The sequence below is a fragment of the Carcharodon carcharias genome, chromosome 25, assembly GCF_017639515.1.
Source record: "Carcharodon carcharias isolate sCarCar2 chromosome 25, sCarCar2.pri, whole genome shotgun sequence".
Lineage (NCBI taxonomy): Eukaryota > Metazoa > Chordata > Chondrichthyes > Lamniformes > Lamnidae > Carcharodon > Carcharodon carcharias.
The window spans coordinates 19,793,996-19,811,806 of NC_054491.1; the positions used below are offsets into that span (position 1 = coordinate 19,793,996).

At 42.2% G+C, this 17,811-nt stretch overlaps 1 protein-coding gene across 3 annotated transcripts in view; it reads right to left on the reverse strand.

Moving 5' to 3' along the window:
- Nucleotides 1–17,811, reverse strand: part of bco2a (beta-carotene oxygenase 2a) — a 78,398-nt gene that overhangs the window by 16,784 nt on the left and 43,803 nt on the right. For 2 of the 3 annotated variants that reach the window (XM_041174445.1, XM_041174446.1), the window contains 5 exons: nt 10,675–10,879; nt 7,921–8,132; nt 7,717–7,832; nt 2,744–2,846; nt 981–1,106 (listed from right to left, as the gene is read on the reverse strand). In XM_041174445.1, coding sequence (XP_041030379.1) covers nt 981–1,106; nt 2,744–2,846; nt 7,717–7,832; nt 7,921–8,132; nt 10,675–10,879 — 762 coding nt within the window. Of the gene's footprint in view, nt 1–980; nt 1,107–2,743; nt 2,847–7,716; nt 7,833–7,920; nt 8,133–10,674; nt 10,880–12,813; nt 12,896–17,811 lie in introns of those variants that run through there. The other variant, XM_041174447.1, reaches the window with a different exon arrangement.

Below are 17,811 nucleotides of genomic sequence, written 5' to 3' on the forward strand. Positions count from 1 at the left end.
GGGCGCCGATCAGGTTTGCACCCACCCCTGCACAACCCCCCCAGTGGGGGGGAAAGTTTTTCTCAAAAAATAGAGTTACTCACTTGGTGGATTTGTCTGTTTTACTTAGTCTTTAATGTAGGAAAATTTACAAATCAAGTCACAATCTATGTTGGTAATTAGGAGGCATGTCAACCAAAGCTGTGATGGTAAGAAGGCTTCATGCCATCTGCTGATGTTAAGACACAAACAATTCTGGCGCCTTGAAGTGTCTCCTCCAATCCAATTTCTATATTCTTCAATTCGATCCCAGTCAGATACATTTGTAAACAAATCTATTGCACATTCATTACAATTCAACCAGGTATAATTTTTAAGTGTTAATCTACTCAGCCTCAATTGTTTTTGTTGGGCATTTGTTTGGCTACCTTGTAGGAGAAAAAAGTTTACCTTTTAAAATCAGCCAGATTCCCTACACTGAGATTTTGAAAAGTAGCAGGGCTGTCAAGTGCAGAGTGCTTGGAGGGGAAATAATAAAATAAAATCTAAACCAATAATTTTGAGAAGTAAATCCCAGAGCACGTAAAGACTTGTGTTATGAAAATTTTACTCTAGTTAGTTATATAAAACCTTGGGCATCTACAAAGTGGAATTCCTTACTTTCTTCAATTTTCCATTAATTTTACAAGCCTTAGAAACTCCAGTTTGACATTAGCTAATTTCTAATTCTTTTATTTATCTCGTCATCTCTCTCATTCTTTTCTTTCTTGTTTGTGTCCTGCACTATGGGCCTAGCACTTTACTTAGCCTTTTCATTAAAAATAGTTTCTATCCTTAAGAGATAAAGAGAAACAATATTTTTTAATTATCCCGTGATACATTTTATAATCCAACATGTGCAAAAAGAGTTTAATATAATAAATATTTCAACTGGTTCTTTATGTAGGAAAATTTACAGATCAAGTCACAATCTATGCTGATAATTAGAAGGCATGTCAAACCAAAGCTGTGGTAGTAAGAAGGCTCCATGCTGTCTGCTGGTGTAATGCCACAAACAATTCTGGCCCCTTGAAGTGTCTCCTCATCATTGGACTTGAGAGGAACTGCAATGATGCTATATATCGTGCCTACAAAACAAAACATAGGTGTAGAATTATTGGATATTCCAGCATTCCAATAAGCCTGTCAAATCTGTGCTGGTACTTCTCATTACATGTGCCACTTAGCTTAATTCTGCACATTCCCATTAACCATTCTATTCTGCTTCAACTTTCAGTACTAATCTGTCTTAAAAGAATTATGGAACTTGCTTGAACCATGGTTTGTGGTAGAGAATTCACTTTCAAACCACTCTATTTAAAATGATATTTACTTGCCTCACTTGTAGTTCTTTGTACCGCTATCTTTAACCTCTGCACACTCATTATTGTATCAGCAATCAATGCAAACAATTTAAGTTATCATGGCACTCCATAAACTTAAAGTCCTCAAACCACTCACCTCTTTGCTCCGATAGAAGAAAAGCCCTAACTTTCTAATGAGTGCAAACTGCAATCTATTATCTATTCTCTGATAGGGTATCTATAAGATTGTCAAACATAGCTTGTCTTATATTACCAGTAAACAATGTAGTTAACACATTGCAAAACAGAAAATTATATAGATTTCCCTCTATAGTTCAGTCATTAAGTGCATCATTCAGAATAGAACTGAAGCACACACAATATTATCACAATAGGAAATGCCTTACATGGAATAGTAATACTGAACTGAGTTACAGGGTGATATACCATGTCATTTCTATGGTTGTGATATTAACTAATATCAGTGAAATTAACATGGAAATAACACAGCTTTCCACTGTTTAAAAAGTTACAAGAGAATATTTAAGTGCTAAAAAAAAAGTTACAAGAGAACATTTAAGCAGTTTAAAGTTAGCATCTTGGATATTTTGAGAACGAACAACACTAACTTAAAAATTCGTAGGAAAAGATTATCTGTTGTCTGTGGTGTTAATGCTTGCGGTTCCACAGTAAATTGTCGAATTAAGCAAAATGCACTAGAAAATGACCACATGATGCAGTGTGCATGTTCTGAATGGTGCATTGTGAAGACAACTGTGCAGAAATAGATGAGTCAAATTGCTAGGCAATGTAATACTTGTGTAATACTTCAACAGAACTTAGCTTAACCTATAGAAATAACTGCAGAAGCAATAGCCCATTTCTTCTAGCAGTTAATGAGACATAACTAAAAAGTAAAACGTGCTTTTATATTGCACTAGTGCTATTGAGTTTCCCAAGTGGATGTATAGTATAGTCAATTGCAAGCAAAATTTAAGAATGCTGAGACTTGATTTTAAAAGATTAGCTGGGAGGAATTGCTAAAAACAGGCAGTCTTTGCATGTCCCCACAGTCTTACATTTGACTTGTGGTTGGCTGCACAGGACCTATGCAGAGGCAGCCTGCAAGCAGGTGACGAATATAATGTCCCACACATGCATAAGTGCTTAAATGATAGAACTATATTAAGTCTGTGTGTGCTGCCCTGAGAAGGAGAATCATGGATCATAAGTGCAGATCCCATTATGATACCAATACCCAGGGAGGGTCTTACTGGTAAATAGTGCACAGTACTCCCACTCACACGTAAATGAGTTTCCAACAAGGTTACGTGGTTGGAGTGGGAGCAGCTCCGAGGAAACTCCTGTCCAATTTTTGTGGAGATGTAATATTGGCATACATTGCTACAGGGCAAATTTACCATTTTTTCCATATGAATTGCCCATATTGTAGGTTGTCCCATCAGGATCATAATGTGGATGGGCTGTTGCTCCATTCACTGCAATAAATTTGGTCCAATCTACCTAGCAACAAAATCATAAATCAAACAGATAAAAATTACCTTTAAAACTGTCAAAAACTTTGGATCCTTGTCATCTAGTTGTGAATGGATCTACAATGTTAATGATGGAGCTGACTGAAGAGCATTAGACACTTTTTTAAATTAATTAAATAGAACATAGAATACAGTGCTCCTCTATATACAGCAGATTACACTTTCTACCTCAAGTTGCAACAGGAAAGCTTGTTACTTCTTTGAAGGAATGTGCTGAAAATATTCGTCCAACAAAACTTATATGATGAATATTCATTGACACACCTACCCACACATTCATGGGCATTTGAGTGCCACTGTAAGTGTTTTTCAAACTTTTAACACTTCTACATTATTCCTCTGCTTCGAGGACAAATTAGCTGATAAAATCAAAGAGCAAACACAGATGGTTGGAGGATCGCTAAGTAAATTCAAAGAGATGAGGGATAAATTAAATCAAATGGATTACAAAAATAAAAACAAAAAACTGCGGATGCTGGAAATCCAAAACAAAAACAGAAATATCTGGAAAATCTCAGCAGGTCTGGCAGCATCGGCGGAGAAGAAAAGAGTTGATGTTTCAAGTCCTCATGACCCTTCCACAGAACGAAGCGAATATAAGCAGAGGGGTGAAATATAAGTTGGTTTAAGGTGGGGGGGTTGGGGATGGGGGGAGAGAAGTTCGGGGGGTGGTGTGGTTGTAGGGACAAGCAAGCAGTGATAGGAGCAGATAATCAAAAGATGTCACAGACGAAAGAACAAAATAACACAGAGGTGTTGAAGGTGGTGATATTATCTAAATGAATGTGCTAATTAAGAATGGATGGGAGGGCACTCAAGGTACAGCTCTAGTGGGGGTGGGGTGGAAAGACTAGCGGGGCATAAAAGATTTAAAAATTATGGAAATAGGTGGGAAAAGAGAAATCTATATAAATTATTGGAAAAAACAAAAGGAAGGGGGAAGAAACAGAAAGGGGGTGGGGATGGAGGAGGGAGCTCAAGACCTAAAGTTGTTGAATTCAATATTCAGTCCGGAAGGCGGTAAAGTGCCTAGTCGGAAGATGAGGTGCTGTTCCTCCAGTTTGCGTTGGGCTTCACTGGAACAATGCAGCAAGCCAAGGACAGACATGTGGGCAAGAGAGCAGGGTAGAGTGTTAAAATGGCAAGCAACAGGGAGGTTTGGGTCATTCTTGCGGATAGACCACAGGTGTTCTGCAAAGTGGCCGCCCAGTTTACGTTTGATCTCTCCAATGTAGAGGAGACCGCATTGGGAGCAACGAATGCAGTAGACTAAGTTGGGGGAAATGCAAGTGAAATGCTGCTTCACTTGAAAGCAGTGTTTGGGCCCTTGGACGATGAGGAGAGAGGAAGTGAAGGGGCAGGTGTTACATCTTTTGCGTGGGCATGGGGATGTGCCATAGGTGGGGGTTGAGGAGAAGGGGGTGATGGAGGAATGGACCAGGGTGTTCCGGAGGGAACAATCCCTACGGAATGCCGCCCAGGTGGGGTGAAGGGAAGATGTGTTTGGTGGTGGCATCATGCTGGAGTTGGCGGAAATGGCGGAGGATGATCCTTTGAATGCGGAGGCTGGTGGGGTGATAAGTGAGGACAAGGGGGACCCTATCATGTTTCTGGGAGGGAAGAGAAGGTGTGAGGGCGGATGCGCGGGAGACGGGCTGGACACGGTTGAGGGCCCTGTCAACGACCGTGGGTGGAAAACCTCGGTTAAGGAAGAAGGAGGACATGTCAGAGGAACTGTTTTTGAAGGTAGCATCATCTGGAGATCTTCCTCCCACAGCTTCCAACCTGATAGTCGCCCAACCTCGGACGGCCCGCTTCTACCTCCTACCCAAAATCCACAAACAGAACTGTCCCAGTAGACCGATCGTGTCAGCCTGCTCCTGCCCCACGGAACTCATTTCTCGTTATCTTGACTCCCTTCTCTCTTCCCTTGTCCAGTCCCTTCCCACCTACATCCGTGATTCCTCTGACACCTTACATCACATTAACAATTTCCAGTTCCTTGGCCCCAACCGCTTCCTCTTCACCATGGACATCCAATCCCTCTACACCTCCATTCCCCTCCAGGATGGTCTGAGGGCCCTTAGCTTCTTCCTCGAACAGAGGCCCCAATAATCCCCATCCACCAATACTCTCCTCCATCTGGCTGAACTTGTTCTCACACTGAACAATTTCTCCTTCAACTCCTCTCACTTCCTCCAAATAAAAGGTGTGGCTATGGGTACCCGCATGGGCCCCAGCTATGCCTGTCTCTTTATGGGGTATGTGGAACATTCCTTGTTCCAGTCCTACTCCGGCCCCCTTCCACAGCTCTTTCTCCGGTACATCGATGATTACTTCGGTGCTGCTTTGTGCTCTCGTCGGGACTTGGAAAAATTTATTAATTTTGCTTCCAATCTCCACCCCTCCATCATTTTCACATGGTCCATCTCTGACACTTCCCCTCCCTTCCTTGACCTCTCTGTCTCAACCTCTGGTGATAGACTGTCCACCAATATCCATTATAAGCCTACCGATTCCCACAGCTACCTCGACTACAGCTCCTCACGCCCCGCTTCCTGTAAGGACTCCATCCCATTCTCTCAGTTCCTTCGACTCCGTCGCATCTGTTCTGATGATGCTACCTTCAAAAACAGTGCCTCTGACATGTCCTCCTTCTTCCTTAACCGAGGTTTTCCACCCACGGTCGTTGACAGGGCCCTCAACCGTGTCCGGCCCATCTCCCGCGTATCCGCCCTCACGCCTTCTCCTCCCTCCCAGAAACATGATTGGTTCCCCCTTGTCCTCACTTATCACCCCACCAGCCTCCGCATTCAAAGGCATCCTCCGCCATTTCCGCCAACTCCAGCATGATGCCACCACCAAACACATCTTCCCTTCACCCCCCCCGGGCGGCATTCTGTAGGGATCATTCCCTCCGGACACCCCGGTCCATTCCTCCATCACCCCCTATTCCTCAACCCCCACCTATGGCACCTCCCCATGCCCACGCAAAAGATGTAAAACCTGCCCCTTCACTTCCTCTCTCCTCACCGTCCAAGGACCCAAACACTCCTTTCAAGTGAAGCAGCATTTCACTTGCATTTCCCCCAACTTAGTCTACTGCATTCATTGCTCCCAATGTGGTCTCCTCTACATTGGAGAGACCAAACGTAAACTGGGCGACCGCTTTGCAGAACACCTGTTGTCTGTCCGCAAGAATGACCCAAACCTCCCTGTCGCTTGCCATTTTAACACTCCACCCTGCTCTCTTGCCCACATGTATGTCCTTGGCTTGCTGCATTGTTCCAGTGAAGCCCAACGCAAACTGAAGGAACAGCACCTCATCTTCCGACTAGGCGCTTTACAGCCTTCCAGACTGAATATTGAATTCAACAACTTTAGGTCTTGAGCTCCCTCCTCCATCCCCACCCCCTTTCTGTTTCTTCCCCCTTCCTTTTGTTTTTTCCAATAATTTATATAGATTTCTCTTTTCCCACCTATTTCCATAATTTTTAAATCTTTTATGCCCTGCTAGTCTTTCCACCCCACCCCCACTAGAGCTGTACCTTGAGTGCCCTACCATCCATTCTTAATTAGCACATTCGTTTAGATAATATCACCACCTTCAACACCTCTGTGTTATTTTGTTCTTTCGTCTGTGACATCTTTTGATTATCTGTTCCTATAACTGCTTGCTTGTCCCTACAACCACACCACCACACCCCCCCCCCAACTTCTCTCCCCCCCTACCTTCAACCAGCTTATATTTCACCCCTCTGCTTATATTCGCTCAGTTCTGTGGAAGGGTCATGAGGACTCGAAACATCAACTCTTTTCTTCTCTGCTGATGCTGGATTACAGAAAGATCTTTGCCAGCATTACAATAGAAGATAAAAGGAATGCCTTGAAATAATGTAGGGCATGAAGAGGAAATACATGCCAAAGATTAGCAAATTCAGACTAAACAATTGTGAGATTATTTTAAAAAACAAATTAAAGGTGAAATGAAGAGGAAAAGTTACTTTTACAAATAATAGTCTGAAAGGGTTCATTGGGAAGAAAGTAAAGTAAATGCAGAAGTAGGGGTTAAAAGAGTACTCAGAGAGGCTAAGAAAGGACACGAGAAACAGCATAGCTGAAGCAGAATATAATCGTAAAAATTCTTCAAGGTTTATCGTAGCGAGAGGACTGATAGAGAGGAGGTAAGAAAATTAGGGGATGCAAATTGGCTTGAAATTGAGGGTGAAGTATTCTAAATGATTGCTTCCCAAAGTATCCACAAGGGAAAACATGAATAGCATGCACCCCACACCCCCACCCCCCTAATAAAAGTGTACAACAGCACAGGGAGTAATCTTCATCTTCTGCAAACTGACTTCAAAGGAAAGTAAAATATGTCAAGCGTATAATGGGCAAAACCCACTACTGCCAACTGGACCACTCCAAAGTTGAGAATTACCTTCCAAGTTCAAAACTTTGACATAAATGCGATAATGTGGTGGAAAAGCCAGAAGGGTTTAAAACTAATAAATTGCCAGGGCTAGAATCTTCAGCTGAATTTAGCACTACAGTTCCAAAGCATTTGGTCCCTGGGTTGCTTATTCAAGAAGCCCAATGCCTGTATTAAGCTGGCACCTTCAGCACTTTTATCCGCAGGAGTTCACACCCTTTTCCTAAATTATACTGTTTCCTAAATTTCTGCACTCAACATAAACGTACTGATAATCCTAAAAGCAACCTGACATACAAGTTAAAAGTACCAACACTTTGAATGTCAACTTTTACTTCAAGCAGAGCATTAAACTAATCTTCACAAAATGGTGTTTATTCTAGTGAAGCAATAAAGTAAAGCTTACCTTTTCTTCTGTGTCCAGGGTATTAGGATTCACTTTATGGATGAAATTAGTTTCTGTGGTTGCATAGTAGTCTCCTTTGTACCGTGCAAAGTTCACACTGCCATTATCAGTGGATTCTAAAACAAAACATTTCTCTTAATTAGAACAACAGCTTTGATCTTCACATGAAGCAAAATTACATTTATGAACACATTTGACACTTACTTAGTACTTCAAATTTGCTAATGAATCGTTCAAAAATGTTTTTGCAAGGATCAGGCATCGCTATTGTTCCAAATTCAGATACCATGATACGGTTGTTTGCACTGTTGGTCCGATATGTTTCACTGCGTAGAAACCTGCTCATATAGGTCACATTACCATCTTCAATTTTAAACTGATGCATCAATGCCATACCATCAAACCAATGGTTGTATCTAAAGAGAGGAAAGACCAGAAGTTTATTAGAGATTATAGTTTTATGTTATGTAGTTTGCCCAATTATTGTCTGTGTGTGTACATATATATATATTTATTTTCTTTATTCATTCATGGGATGTGGGCTTTACTGGCTGGGCCAGCACTTATTGCCCATCCCTAATTGCCCTTGAGAAGTTGGCAGTGAGCTGCCTTCTTGAACCGCTGCAGTCCATGTGGTGTAGGTACACCCACAGTGCTGTTAGGGAGAGGGTTCTAGGATTTTGTGTACATATATATATAAACACATAAAATACACACACATATATACATATATATAATAGATTTAATGTTATAACATATATAGTTATAGGAGCATGGTTGAGTGATTTTTTATATGCCGATTGTACATTTTACTGTATCAATAAATTAGCCATGATCTAATTGAATGGTGGCACAGGCTCAAGGGATCGAATAGCCTACTACTCCTATCTCCTATGTTCATTTTTTAATGGGGCATCCTGCACACTTTTTACTGGGAATAACTTCAGATGATGAGTGGGTAATCTTGAAGGTAAGAAATTTTTAAGATACTTTAAACAACAAAACATTGGGATGTTGCTCTTGTGATTTTCCCTTCATGTCACATAGAAAGGGTAAACCAGCTGTTCTGTTCAAAGCAGATGTGGAATTTGTTATCAAGAAGTGCATCTGGTAATGGTGAAGTGCATGTATTAAGTACCAAGCTTGACTCACTGATGTTAAGCTGGCATCAATATTGCAGCCTTACTACCGAAAATAATGATTTTGCACATATTGCACCAAGGAACTTTTGATGTAGATTCCAGTGTTAGAGATAACAGTGAATTCTACTTGATACCTGATCAATAGCGAGTGCTTGGAATTGAGGTTACCTTTCTGTGTCACAGATTCACAGAATTGTTAAAGCGCAGAAGGAGGCCATTCAGCCCATTGTGTCAGCACCAGCTCTCTGAATGAACAATTCACTTAGTGCCATTTCCCCACATTCTCCCCACAACTCTGCACATTCTTCCTTTTCAAATAACAGTCTAATTCCCCTTTGAATGCTTCAGTTGAACCTGCCTCCACCACACTCTCAGGCAATGCATTCCAGACCTCAACCATTCGCTGCATGCAAAAGCTTTTTCTTGTACTGCTTTTGCTTTCAATTTTGTCAATTACTTTAAATCTGTGCCTTCATTTGTGATTCTTTCATGGATGGGAACATTTTTGCCCTATCCACTCTGGTCCAGACTCATGATTTTGAATACCTCTATCAAATCTCCTCTCAGGCTTCTTTGCTCTAAGGAAAACAGTCCTAACTTCTCCAGTCTATCTTCATAACTGAAGTTCCTCATCCCAGAGGCTGCAGTGGCTAGGGCTGGGACTGCAAGCAGTCCCCAGAGTCCGTGCCTAAGGAGTCCAGGACCAGGTAAGTTTTGGAAGTCTGAGGGCGGAGAGGGCAGGTGAGACCCAGAGAGGGGCTAAGGGCAGAGGGGATGTAGGGATATTGGTGGAGAGGTCGTGGGGAGAGGAAACACCCTCATCGGCCTGACCTTTTTGGCAGTGGATGGGGGGGGAAGGGCACCTGATGTTAAAAGGAGGCCATTGATAGAGTTGCCCTTTCCCCACCCGAGGCTTGAGCAGGACCACTTTTCAGGCTTACCCACTGAACTCCTCCCGCCAGCCTGAAAATTGAGGTTGTGTTGGTGGGAAATGGCCCTTAAGTGGTCATTAACTGACCACTTAAGATCTCAATTGAGTGAGGGCAAGGGGTGGGGAGGGCGGCCTAGGTCTTACCCATCATACCGTAAAATTGAGAGATGTCACGGCAGGTGAGATCCCAGTAGGAAGGCCATCAAAAGAAGTTTACAGCACCCCCGTCTACAAACCTGCTGGCAGCGGGAACATGAAGTTCTACCCAATGTTTTGATGGAAATCTGCAAATGGTGTGAAGGACCCTTTTAACGACAAGGTTTACGTCTCTGTAATGCCAGTCAACCTTTCCGGCCTACAACGGGAACAACTGAAACTGTTAAGCCTTTTTTTTCAGGAGTAAACAGTGCTTAGAGATTATTCTTTAAAAGTCTTATTTTCCTTTCTGCTTCTTTTTACTCTTCCTTTCTCCTCTTTGTATCTTCTTCTACATTCAATTTGAATGTAATTCATTTTATTTCCTTAAATCTCACTACCATATTAAAGGCGCTATATAAATGCAAATTGGTGTTGCTTAAGGAGATAAACTCTTGTCCCCTTGTTCACTTAGATCCAAGATGCCCCGTTACCCTCAACACCCCATTAACAGGTTGTATTTCCTGAAAGTTGTGGCACAAATAATTTTAAAGTGAAAGTTGAGGGAAAAAGTCTAACTAATGGGGGCACCTCACAAGGTTCCCTCATGCCGGCATAATCTGTGTTTGTTGCCAATATTGCACAGCATAATTTCAACCAATATATTTCTCTATCAAAAGGACTGCTGTTGCTAACTGGACAAGTCTGCAGATTTTTGTGCAATAAATATCTACAGAAGGGTACACTTACTTGTCATTTCCAAACTCAAATTTTCCAGGCCCATTTCTCAGCAGATTTCCTGTTAACCATTTAGGAATTTCCCCTTTCACTTTCACAAGAATGGGTGCAGGGGTTTCCTCCACAGTCATGAACAGTGGTGCTAAACACTCCAGTCCCTTTTTCCTGCTGTAATATATTGGTTCCTCCATCCTATTTGGAAGCAGGTGCCTCAAAACTTAAAAAAAAGTTCAGAAATAGATTTTGTGAAGACACAGAATGTTAGTGTACTTGTTATAAAATAAGATACAAGTCCCCACACATTAGGTGGATATTAGTATGTCAATGGAGGAAACAGCAAATACAGGTTATTCAACTATGTGCAGTTCTGGTTGCCATAAACATTAAAAGTAGATCAAAATACATGTCAAAAGATCAGTTTATATTCTATAACTGAATTACTGATTAAAATGAGTCTGTCTTGAATTTTTGATAAGGAGAATACAAACAATTACAATACTGCCTGAGCTATATTTCACTAGGGAACACTTACCCTTGTTATATTCTTGTGAAAGGAGTAATGATGAGTAGGGTGATCAGAATGGGAAGAAATTTGGCAAGGTTAGACCCCAGTGAGCGGGCTCAGAGGGATGATCGTCAACAGGGGAGAAGCAGGGCAGTGTGTGTGGGTTGTTGCTTGTAAGGACAAGTTGCTCATTTGGGCACTCTGCAGAATGCCATGAGAAACACAGAGGGGACCTTTGGGTTTATTCAAAAGGATTGAAACCTGGAACAGTGGTTGGGGAGTAGGAAAATAGAAAAGTAGGGATAAGGTAGGAATAGGGTAAAAAATGCCCAACAGGGGAGGTGGCATGACTGGGTTACATGAAAGAGAGGACACAAAAGAGCAAGAGGAAAAAATAATGGCAGATAGAAATGGTGGGCATGGGTCCAGACCGGAGGCCAAAATGCATACACGAATGAATGTGATGTATTTAGGTAAAATAGACATGGTAGAGATTAGTAGAGATATGTTCTGGGTATAAGCAGACGACTTTTCCTATTTCTCCTGGTACCTTGTACTGGATAAATTAAAAATTGTCACACTTGGTACACTCAGTATCTCAATTTTACAATAAATATTAGTCAACAATCAGCCAAAATACGCCAAACATATTTGGATCAACAACCTCACCACACACAAGACTCATGGATTCAACAGAGTTGTGCTCTCTTTAGTTACTTTCCCTCTGCTCCTGTTCTTTAGGTAACCTAATCTTTCTATATCCACTCATTATTTGAAAATACTTTCAGTAAAAATTAATTTTTGACCAATGCTAGATCCAGATGGGGTCACATTTTTGGTGGGAGGCGAGTCCAAGACAGCAGCAGTTACATTATTCTCCTGTAGCCCCGGCAAATATCTTGCTTTTCTTGGACCATTAAAGATCATTTTAGCATTTTGCTTTCAGGTCTCACCTGCTGCACCTTCTACTGATTGGATCACTAATGGTGCAGACTCCACCCAATAGCCGATTAAAATGGCATTGGGATCTACATAGATCATAGGAGTTCAATTTGCATAGGGCAGTGATTCTCCCACCTGTAGCAAGCAGGCACCTGAGCTGTCCAGCAGAAGCCTCCAGAATAAATTGATGGGGGAAATCAGAAGTGGGGTAGTGAGGGCACAACCTCCACTTCAATTCCCCTACTGCCCCATTTCCCCAGTGGGCAGAAGTTAAAATCTCCTCATGATGTTAAAAAAACCAAGTTTTCGCACTGTAAAGCTACATTCAATAACAAATGGACAGCAATTTCTCATAACTTCTCTAAAATAAGCATGTATGTGACACTGCGACCTCAGTTTGCTATTTTCCAACAAGCCAAAAAAAGCTAACATACAAAAATAGCATGCAGAAGTATTTACCTTGGTTTTGTATCCAAACAAAAGCTACACTGTTTTAAACAGCAAGATTGAGAGCTAACCAAAAAACCTCGATTTCTAAACAGAAGCAAGTCACATTCTAACCTACAAACGCTGAAACATTACTTTTTAATACTTTAAGCTTTCTCATGTTGAACTGTTCCAGTACTATAAGCAAGTAGTTCCTTTTTACCCAGACGTTTCTGTTAAGCAAATATTGTTAAGAGCAGCCCCTCAGTAACACTAACCTGAGGTTAGTGTTCTGTCATTGGCAGTAGACTAGTCTTTCACAGAATCACAGAACCACGGTGCTTTGTACTTGGACTTTTCAGTGCTCACTTTGCAGGAGGGGTGTGGCCACCTTATAACGCATTATACTTCAGCAAGCAACAACTTATCAAGTGCTAGAAATGTCAATGCAAGGAAGTTGGCTATTTGGCACACCAAAGTGTAAGCCCCATATCAAAACCAACTACTCTAACTTTCATTCCATTTCCTTTCACCTTTTGATCATGTTCACCAAATATTTACATAGTTTCCACTTCATTGTAATGATTCATTTGGCTTCAAAAGTCACTTGTGGCGGTGCAATCCATATTTTAACAAGAGGGCACTCAGTAATGTGCATACCTCTGCCACACTGTGTTCACTCAACATTATTGCAATTATGCAGCTCATTCTTGAGGCTTTTCCCTGCCTGGTTGATGCCCTGTAACTACAAAGCTGAAAAAGGAAATCTTTTTATTAAGAGCTTCCAGCTCACTGAGGAGGCTTCAGGACAATGCACATCCAACAATCTGCTTTGAAAACTGTACTCACATTTTGACAGCTATGAAAAATTTTACCACAGCAACTGAGACAATCCATAGCATTCTCAAACAGTCAACAATATTCGAATTAAAACAATCCACAACATTCTAAACTAAAATAATAAATTCATCTATCTCCCAACAAAAAATTGCAGGATCTGGATTCAGATCTGCATCTTTGCCAAAGCTATGTTCTTCTGTGGGCCATACCTTATCTGTGTACCAAGTTTCAGTGAAATCTGTCCATTAGTTTTTGAGATATGTTGTTTACAGACAAACAAGCAGAGGTTTGTGGCTGAGGTAATATTTCTTTGAATGGAAAAAATCTTAATAATAATGGTCCGGATTTTGTGCTCACTTTCATTATTTCTCTGACAGCACACAGCAACTTCCGGAGTCTGCACATGTGCAGTTAAATGCAAAAATCCAGGAGCTGATGTCAGGGCTTTCATGCCTCCCCAGAGGGTGCACTATTGGAGTAGGTCTAGTCTACAATCAATTAGATATCACTGAACTGATGAAAACTTGCCCTTTTCAGCTATTAGCCTCACTGTAAAACTCCTTGAAAAAAGTTACACCTTGTTAAATAATGGGGAACCAGTAGTCTATATAAAGAGTGGCCAAGCAGCCTGCTTGAGGCAGTGCACCATGGCCACTCATAGAGAAGGATATGCCGGATTGAGTGCAGAGGAGGAAGAGGAGGGGGGCAGGCTGCAGGAGAGGCCAGCGGGAGGCCACTGTGCCCCCCCCGATTTTCAGATACATGCTGTCCTCCTCCAAGAGGTGGCTATCCGTCAACACATTCTGTATCCTGAGGATGGGAGGAGGAGGGCCCCTCATGTCACCAGCCAAGCTTGGGAGGAGGTGGGAGTTGCTGTAAGCGCCCATGATGATGTGCGGTGCACTGGAACCCAGTGCAGGAAAAGATTCAATGATTTGCTGCGCTCTGGATGGGTGAGTACCATGTCTGTCTTGGCCATTTGACCCAGAAGGCAGCCTTAGATTTTGAGCCCCCCCACCATGCCTTGCTGTCATTACTGCATAGGGCATCTGGTGCATGCTGGGTGGGCAAATGGGTACTGACCATGCTTACATCAGCCTTAGTGGTTGAGGAAAAGAATGGTTCTCCCTGCAGCATATGTTGGTGTTTGTGGCATTTGAGTAGTCTGGGGGCAACCTGCAGGGGAGGCCGCACAACACATACTCAGAACTCCAACACATGTCATATTGATGGAAATGAGATGGTGCAAGGGGTGCCTCAAGTTGTTTTGGGCTGACTTGCCTGGTCGCAGCAGAAGTGAATGAAGGTAGATACCCGTCTGAACAGAGCATCTGTAACCTGCTTGACACATGTGTGGACAGCTGATTGGGAGACACCGCAAAGATCACCCACCGAGCCCTGGAAGGAGCCAGAGGCTTGGAAGCGGAGGGCATCTGTGAGCTTCAGAGCCGCTGGCATGGGGTGTCCACCCACACAGGGGAGATCTCAGGGCCAATCATCTGACAGATATAGTTGACTGTCTCCCTTGAGAGTCGAAGCCTCCTTCGGCACTGCACCTCAGTCATATTGAGGTAGCTGCTTCGCCGCCTGTATACCCTGGCAGCCGGATAGTGGGGTCTTCAGTGGCCCCTTCCACCTTGGACAACCTCTTGACCCTGTGCCCCTTGTGCCTGCGCTTGGCCTCCCAAAGGTGGCTCCCCTGGAGGCTGATTGTCCACTCCTGGCCTCCTCCTTATCTATCCCTCCCTTCCTCCTCAGGGGAGCTGCCTCCAGTGGAGATGTCAGAACCCATACCCCCAGGCTAAATGGAGGCCTCCAGAAAGCTGCAGGCCCGAGAAAGATTATTGTCTGCAGACTGGTTTCAAAGTACACAAGAAGCTCTTGGAAATCGATGAGAACTGCTAACAATCACACAGGCAGCTTTTAAACACTTTCAGCAATTAAAACTTCGTGTAAAACATGAACAACCTCTCTGAGTTCACATATCCTGACATTGCATGAGTTTTCTTAAAAAATCTCCTATCCGCCTGTCCGTTGGGCCCGTGCTCTGACCCAAAGTTCGCAAGGGCCCCTCAAAATCCAGGACAATTGGCGAGTTAAGGGCCTTAACAAGGCCTTCAATTAATGGCAGGCGAATGCCCCGCTGCTGAGCGCGCCCGCTGACATCAGCGTGTGACATTTAAAGCGCTGACGTGTGGGCTCTGCCACTTGCCCGTCAGCCGGAGAATTCTGACCAAGGTATTATTGGGCTTTTTAATGACATACCAACATCATAGTTACTGCTGAACAGCCTTAATGGCCCTTAAAAACTAACTATATATGTCAAATTTCTTCATTATGATAAAAAATTACACATTTTAAAATTATTTTTGGAAGAGTTTATGATAAAGTTGCTTCTAACTTAATTTCAAGTGTGCCTCCCAATAACTTAATTATACAGGTTTATTTTTGCAGAGGGTGAAATATAAGAAAGGGTTAATTATAGTGCATTCTATTTCCTAGTTTGCTGTCAGTGAGAATACTTCAATGTGATTGACTGATTACCCTGCTTGATGACAGCACTGTTGTTCAATGCCATGGGGTCTCCTTGGTCTGGCACCAGATCTAATATTGAGAAAGGCCAAATCCAAGACACACACATTGCTAGATCTTTGGAGCCAGCTTTCTTCGAAATCTAGCAGCCAGCACTATTACTTTGCTACTGACCACGAAATCTGGTCCTGTTCTCTTATTTCTAATTTACTGACAAATGGAAATTTCCTCTTTCAAATCTTTGAGAACCTATTTCAGTTGAGTATCACTCTAAATTATCAAGTCTCTTTTTCATATCATCCTGATGAATCATGCACCTTTTCCATGGCTGGAGTAACTATTCTGTAATGGGATATGCTATTTGATGAAGAATTTCCTTTTATTGTGAATTGCCCACACACAACACATAGATGAAAATTAGATGATCAGATACCAAGAGTAGAGCTAATTTCACTCACTGTGAAACAAGGAAAGAAAGGTAGAGGGAAGACGTTTAGAAGGGAATTCCAAAGATTAGGGTCTAGACAGCTGAAGGCACGGCCATCAATGGTGGAGCAATTAAGTTGAAGATTCTCAAGAGACCAGAATTAATGGAGCAGATATTTTGGAAGCCTGTGCACTGGAAGAGATTACAGAGCTAGGAAGGGGTGAGGGCATGGACAAATTTGAAAACAAGGATGTCAATTTTATAAGTGAAGCATTGTTATACAACCCAGTGTTATTCCCAGTAAAGGCATGGCATATTCCTAATTTTAAATATGGTCTGTGTTTGCATAGAAGTTTCTGGGACTGAAATTTTATTTAAAATGGATGCTGATGAACTGTTAAGATGGCTGCCAAAGATCAGATGACCTTTGCAACTTAAACACAGGCTATCTGAAGCTTCCAGAAAGTTCCTGTGGTATCACTTTGGATGGGGCTTCCCACTGGAATGGACATATCAAGATGAATATTATCCGTAGAATTCGCACTTGCAATTGTTTGGGGATCTACCCAAAACACAAGTCCAGATTCCAAGTCTCCGAGTTGAAATCCTAAAATGGTCTGAAGCCAATTCATCCTGAGCAGGTGTGAAGAACTCATCTATTTTCTCCATTGTATAGTAATGGCTGTCCAGGTGGGCAATACCAGTATAGGTCACTGACTGGGAGTTTTCATCTGAAGAGCCAGAAAGACCTGTGCAGTCTGTAGAAGAATACCGAGAGAGACAGTAGCTGCAACAAAAGGCTGTCTCATCTTTGCCTTTAAGGACCTGGATGCCATACATCCTAAAAGAGCTCGTACCTGATTTCAAAACTCCAAGCCCATCTGCAAAAAAATTTGACCTGCTGATATGCAAACCACAAATGCCTAGCTTTGTGACCTGTTGAACAGTCATCTCTTTGAAAGAACCTGCAACAATCCAGATAACTGAATTCAGCTATTTGAACCCATCTGAACAACAATGCAAGTGTGGAAAAGGACTCCTTTCTTTACTGGACCCACAATGATGGTTCTCCTGCAACAAGCCAAACACATAAACTGTTGACTATTCTTTTGGTTTAACACATATGGTGTGTAAATGGTGTAGTGTCCAGATTTTCCATGTGAATAAATAATCCTCTTTATTTAAACCCACAAAAGTCTGGTGCTTTTTTTTTTTAATTGACCATGTGCAAAAGAGACCTTAGAAGCACACACATCTACTTTTCCAAAAAAAACCACACTGATTACAGACAGCAAGGAAAGGAATTAGGGGGTTTCAGTTTATCTCTCTTCCCCTACCCAGAACACCAGAAATAAGGGGTATGCTTAAGATATAATGTGCTCCTCTCTGCAAAACATTGCTCATGGAAACTGCCTGTTGTGCAATGAACCATACCTGAAGATTATTAACAAGAGCAAACCATTGGAATGTTCAAAGG